At 35.2% G+C, this 6,879-nt stretch overlaps 1 protein-coding gene across 2 annotated transcripts in view; it reads left to right on the top strand.

The window, feature by feature from the left end:
* LOC101498072 (uncharacterized) overlaps nt 1-1,092 on the top strand; it is an 8,097-nt gene extending 7,005 nt beyond the window's left edge. For both annotated transcript variants that reach the window (XM_004499664.4, XM_027335060.2), the window contains exons 9-10: nt 162-374; nt 812-1,092. In XM_004499664.4, coding sequence (XP_004499721.1) covers nt 162-374; nt 812-880 — 282 coding nt within the window. In that variant the 3' untranslated portion in view covers nt 881-1,092. The remainder of the gene's footprint in view (nt 1-161; nt 375-811) is intronic.
* Nucleotides 1,093-6,879: the final 5,787 nt, after the last annotated feature.

Here is a 6,879-nt window from a genome sequence, read left to right as displayed (position 1 = left end):
CCTGCTGATGCCAAATTGGTTTGTACTGTTAAAACACGAAAAAGAAAAAGAAAAGCATTAATGTAAATATCTACAAGTTTATTTTGCTTGAAATAGTTGTAATTTTTGATGAATTCCTGTTTAGTTAAACAACTATTAGACTACACCTATATATTTTGCAGGGTGGCCTTCTGGTGAATGTTGCTAGAGGTCGTCTTTTAGACTATGAGGCTGTGGTAAAACACCTCAAAACCGGTCATTTAGGCGGGTTAGGCACTGATGTCGCATGGACTGAGCCGTTTGATCCCGATGATCAGATATTGAAATTTAAGAACGTTATCATGACTCCTCATATTGCAGGCGTTACGGAACATTCCTATCGATCCATGGCTAAGGTTTGTGTTGAAGTGTTACCTCCTCCGTCTTTAAATTTAAGTCTCATTTAAAAACAATTTTTTTTGTCTCTAAACATAACATTAACATTTGAAATTACTCATCTATTTTAATTTCTTCAAATATACTTTTAATTAGTATTAAGTGTCTTTGAGGCGAAAAATCAGAGTTGAACGCATCCATATTTTAGAGTATTTTAGGAACATTCGTACACAAAATACACATTACATATACTGAAATACTTTTCTTAAAATATGAGAAATTACAAAAAGAGCTTATAGTAAGAGACAGGTAGTATATGGATTTCTAAAAATAATTTTTCCCTATGCTTAAATTGCTTTTGTACTTTCAAAACTTTTGTATATCTTTTTTATGAAAAAGAGAAAGCAAAAATACTGTGAAATTTGATATTTTTCTTGCCTCTTGTTTTTTACTATAGGTTGTTGGTGATGTGGTTCTTCAACTTCATGACGGGCTTCCTTTGACAGGGATTGAGTTAGTCAATTGAATTAGAGCAAAAAGTTTATGGTGATTGCACATCCAATCCCTCGTGTTTGTTCATTTTTTCGTCCTTTTACTAGATTCTAATTTCTGATAGTATATTAGAGGCGGATGAGTAATTATTGAAGTTCATCAATGGCTTGTTGTTTAGCCGTTGTTTGTGAAAACCAAAGAGCCATACTATATAGTACAATAATATTATTTGTGTATTTGAGTTTATTTGTTGGTGTAATCGACACAATTACTTTTTAAACTTATTTGCAGTAAATTGAATAATTTTGCTCTTAATTAAATTATAATAAAAATTATGTTTTTTATTGACGTATTCGTACCATCGTTTTAAAAAAAATACTGTATCAGAATTTGGTACCGTACCCATATCTATATATCATAGTGTTTGTCTCGTTATTACTTAATAGTGGAAACACGAAATTGCTTGTACACTTTTTTATCGTGTTTCATTATATAATGTTTTTTTTTACAATTTAATTAATTTATTTCAGTTTTATAATATCAATATTATTTAAATTTATTTAAATTTCAGTATTAATATTTATGTTACATGTGTTTTTTAAACTTATTTTGACGTATTTATGATGATATATAGTATAATGTATGTTGTAAAACTAGATTGAGGTGAAACACCTAAAATGACAACAAATTAGGTCTTTGTAGAAATATTTTATATTTTAATTTAATTAAAATTTGTTAATTTTATTTGTTAATAAGGTAGTAAGATATTTTTGAAGTGACCAATTGTCTATATTTTTAAAAATAATAAAAATGTCAAAAAACTATTTTTATTATTTTGAAAAATATATTTTTATTAATTAATATTTTACTTTCTCTATAACAATGATTCACTTTTTTTTTTATGAGAAAGAAAATTCATTAAATAGCAATATCAGATGAAGTAGCAAGCATAATACAAGGTGGACACTCTTCAATCTACGTAGAGTTCAGAGAAATTAAGTTGTGTGCAGAGACATTAGAACTCCTTTTTTACATGGAAAATAGAGTAATTAGAAAACAAAGCTAAGAGATTGCAGCATTCACCAATAATTAATCGAAAATACAAGGGATCGTGACTTGATTTGCAATTAGTTGTAATAACATTTAGCAAATCTCTTTCTAGTATAATGCTCGGAAAACCTAGATCTAGTGCAAATTGGAGGGACATTCTAGTCCTTGGAGCCTATGTCAGGTACGGCAGCAAGTAGGCATGGCAACGGGGTAGGACGGGTTTTGTCTCCCCACTCCTGCACCCATTTTATCGGATGTAAAATTTTAGTCTCATTTCCTGTCTGTGATGAGGTTCGGGTTTCTTCTTCCGCACTTGTACTCATTCATATATATAAAATAATAAATTTAAATTCATATTTATTATAATTAATATAACAAAATAATTGTTATTATACAATAATAAAATTAAAAAAATATTAAATTTTTTTTTATAGAGAGATGATTATAATTTTTAATATTAAAAAATATTAAATATATACATGTCTATAAAATTTAAAAATGACAATAATATTACTAGCATGATGGTTCTAGTATGGGGTGAATATCATCACCCTCAAATCCGCACCTGTTGAATTTTAATATTGGGAAAAATTCACACCCACACTTGCAACCATTGAAAGCGGATTTTCTCTGCCTAAATCACAACAGATTCGGGTGAATACTTGCAGATGCGGGTTGTGTTGCCATCCGTAGCAGCAAACTTCCAAGTCGGAGCAGCAAGGACAAAACTCTTTGAGTCTTCGATAACGATGCCATTTAGCCGTTCGTTTTGAGCAGGTCTCACATCATCAACATTGATCTTGCAAACATTCTCCATAGGAGGGTACCACCTAAAGGGTGAGTCTTCCTGATTGTTGTTGTCGCCACAAGAGTGGGTGTTCAAATTTATTTTATAGTCCTCCACAACCTGCCAAGCTTTGCGAACAATTTTCTCATTCTAAATATTTTTCCTTCAAATAAAAATTTATTTTTAGCAAACCAAATTCTATAAATAATAGAGATGAGAAGTTCATAAATATCATAGGAGAAGAAATAATACATGATTTAAAGAGGTTCTTTTTAACTGCCAGCCCGTTATGGATGATCTTTCAAATTAGATTCACATGCTGTTGTTTTTGAATTTCGAAAAAACCTTTTGAAAACAATTATGCCACCGAAAGTATTACTGGGTTGAGTCGCGGACTAGGTCGCTCTCTTTAAGACGTTTCGAGGCACTGCCCAAAATTGTGCAAGACAGACTACCAACCACGAAGTCCCCGGGATAAAACAGTCCAGATACTCTGTATCGAAATTCTACTGCACTGTAGAACACGTTCTAGAATTACACCCTCAATATGGCAGTCGTACGACTGACACTCAAATATGGCACTAAGACCACTCGAAAGAAAGAGAAGAAATAGTAAGAAGGGGGAGAAGTGAGAAAAGCCTCAGATACTGAGAGCTTTTTGTGTGACTTTCAAACTGAGGAGAACCCTCTATTTATAGAGGAAATCCGCAACTGGATCTGAGAAAATCATGGATCATCAGAACGTGCCCTCCAAGTAGTGGCCCTCAGAAACGTGTGCTCCAAGCCCCCAAAATGTGCGCTCCAAACTTAGGGATTTGACTCTGACTTTTGACCGGACAACAAGCAAAAACAGACGCACGAATTCAGGGAGAAAGACTGGATCAGATATGACTCGTTGGAGGGCAGTTACGTAATTAACGTGTAGCCAAAGCCAAACCCCCAAAATATGCGCTCCAAACTTAGGGATTTGAATCTGACTTTTGACCGGACATCAAGGGAAACGTGAGACCAAAGATTAGGGTTTTGACCGGGCAAAAATAGACGCACGAATTCAGGGAGGAAGACTGGAGTAGATATGACTCGGTGCGGCGGCGACACGCGCGCGTGTGGTGGTCAATATTGCTTGCGTTCTCCCTCCTTCACAAAATTGGGGTGCCCCTTGGGGCCCTCCCCAAGTTCATTACCTCCACCTTATATACCCTACTAGTGTGTGGTATCCCTCCAATGTGGGACTTCTCAATTTTTCCAATTCACAACAACACTAGCTCTCATAAATGTCATCATTATTTCCAATAAACTTTCATTAAAGCATCATCATTTCCAACAATCCCCCACTTGAATTTAAAAAATAGGTTTTCGAATAGCGTCAAACGCTTTTATAAGATTGTGCATAAACAAAGGTGTCTCTTGACTTGAACCTTTACATAGCAAGTAAGATTCAGATTCAACAAGAGTGACACGTAATCTTGAACTCTATCTCTAACATCAAACCCACACACAACCTTTTCATTAGGTGTACTCTCAAAAGCCCGTGCATTTATGGCCATGCACGTGTATCCCAGTATAGCGAACGCTCTAGGAATTTTGCCTCGAAATTCCATAGGAAGCGGCCCCCACTTCCATATTCACGTAGATGAGTCTATCAAGAGTATTCCTGTAGCTAGGTACTCCAACCCACATAGAGTATAGATCTCATTAAGAGTTTCTATTATCTCATCCTTTTATCGCTTCAGGAATCATGCTTCTCATATATAATATAGCATGTTCATCTCATATCACCATGACTTGTTACTACCCATTGAACCTAATTCTTGGGATCTCTAGTCTTTTAGGTCTGGTTACCATCATAAGTGACTCATTGATCTATAGGCAATAGTCCCATCCTTTTGGATGTATTAAGGACTTTCTCTCTAGCTAATCCTTTCGTCAAAGGATCAGCTAAATTTTCATCAGTGCGTACATGATCCACTCTAACAGCTCCTTTAGAAAGTAATTCTCTAAATGTGTTGTGCTTATGACGTATTTGTCGTCTCTTACCATTGAATCTCAATTTTGGCAATAGCCGCGGTACTATCGCAATGGATCAACACAGCTGGCAACGACCTTTCCCATAAAGGCATCTCTGCTAGCAAGCATCTCAACCAGCTTGCTTCTTCACTAGCAGTAGCTAGTGCTATCATTTCAGACTCCATAGTGGACTGAACCAATATCGTATGTTTCTTCGATTTCCATGATACAGCACCACCGGTTATGCTGAAAACATAGCCACTGGTTGCCTTGGAGTCATCTGATAATGTGTTCCAATTAACATCAATGTATCCTTTGAGGACGGCAGGAAATCTTTGATAATGTAATCCGAGACTCATGGTCCTTTTAAGGTATCTCATGACTCTTTCGATAGCGTGCCAATGCTCCATACTAGGTCTACTAGTAAACCTGCACAACAATCCCACGACATAGGCAATATCAGGTCTAGTACAATCAGTGGCATACATGAGGCTGCCAATGATGCTCGCATATTCAGTTTGTCTAACACCTTCACCAGAGTTCTTGAAAAGTTTTACACTTGGATCATATGGTGTGCAAGCAGGTTTACAGTCAAGGTAATTATATTTCTTTAGGATCTTTTCAACATAGTGAGATTGATCCAAAGAAATTCCCTTTTCCGACCTAGTAATCTCGATTCCAAATATTACACTCACTTCTCTGAGGTCTTTCATATCAAAGTTGTTGCTCAACAATGATTTCACATTATTTACAGCATGAATGTTTGAACCAAATATGAGTAAGTCGTCTACATAGAGACATATGATAGTGCAAATTCCATTTTCATATTTGTAATAAATACATTTGTCACTTTCATTCACTTTAAACTCATTCGACATAATCAAGTTATCAAATTTTTCATGCCATTGCTTAGGAGCTTGTTTAAGACCATACAGAGACTTATCTAACTTACAGACCTTGTCTTCTTGTCCATGAATTACAAAACTTTCAGGTTGTTCCATATAAATTTCTTCTTCCAGGTCACCATTTAAAAAGGTTGTTTTAACATCCATCTGGTGTATCACCAGGTTATGAATAGCCGCAAGTGATATAAGCACCCTAATGGATGTTAGTCTAGTGACTGGTGAGAAAGTGTCGAAGAAATCTATATTTTCTCTTTGTCTAAAACCTTTGGCTACAAGGCGTGCCTTGTATTTATCAACAGATCCATTGGGTTTTAGTTTCTTTTTCAAGATCCATTTACAACCTATTGGTTTGCAACAAGGAGGCAAGTCTACCAAATTCCAGGTCTTGTTAGATTCTAGAGAATCCATTTCATCGTTTATAGCTTTTTGCCATAGATCTGCATCCAACGATGACAAAGCTTCTTTAAGATTCGCAGGACCCTCTTCTAAATTATAGGCCATGTATTCTGGTCCATAATTTTTAGCAACTCTTACTCTCTTACTCCTTCGAGTTTCTGTTTCGTCTTGTTTGTTGCTTTCAGTGCTTGTTGTCACAGGAACTTGACTAGGTTCGTTGCCCCCACTATTTCTTGATTTGAAAGGGAATTTATTTTCATAGAAGTCAACATCATTTGATTCTATGATCACTTTCGCGTTTAGGTCATAAAACCTATACGCTTTGCTGTTTACTGCATACCCAATAAATGCATATTCATAGGCTCTACTGGCGAGTTTAATTTGCTTGGGATTGGGGATTCTGACATAAACCAGACAACCCTATGTTCGAAGATAAGAAAAGTTGGGCTGACTTTTCTTCATTATCTCATAAGGAGATGTTTTGCTTTTAGAATTAGGAACTCTATTCAAAACATAGCAAATAGTCAAAATAATTTCCCCCCACCAGTGAGACGCAACACCAGAATTAAGCATAATAGCAACAACTAATTCAGTAAGAGTTCTATTCTTTCTTTCAGCTTTACCATTCATTTCTGGTGAATACGGTCCAATAGTTTCAGGTACAATTTCTTGGGTTTTATAAAACTCAATAAACAAGCCGGAATCATACTCTGTTCCTCTATCACTACGAAACCTTTTAATCCTTTTGTTAAATTGATTTTCTATTTCAGTCACAAATATTTTAAACATGTCAAGCGCTTCACTTTTATTTTTCATGAGATATACGTAAGTAAAATCAGAACAATCGTCAATAAAAGTGATGAAATAACGTTTTCCATTTCTGGTTAG

This window comes from Cicer arietinum, chromosome 5 (assembly GCF_000331145.2).
Source record: "Cicer arietinum cultivar CDC Frontier isolate Library 1 chromosome 5, Cicar.CDCFrontier_v2.0, whole genome shotgun sequence".
NCBI lineage: Eukaryota > Viridiplantae > Streptophyta > Magnoliopsida > Fabales > Fabaceae > Cicer > Cicer arietinum.
This window is presented reverse-complemented; position numbering and strand designations above follow the sequence as displayed.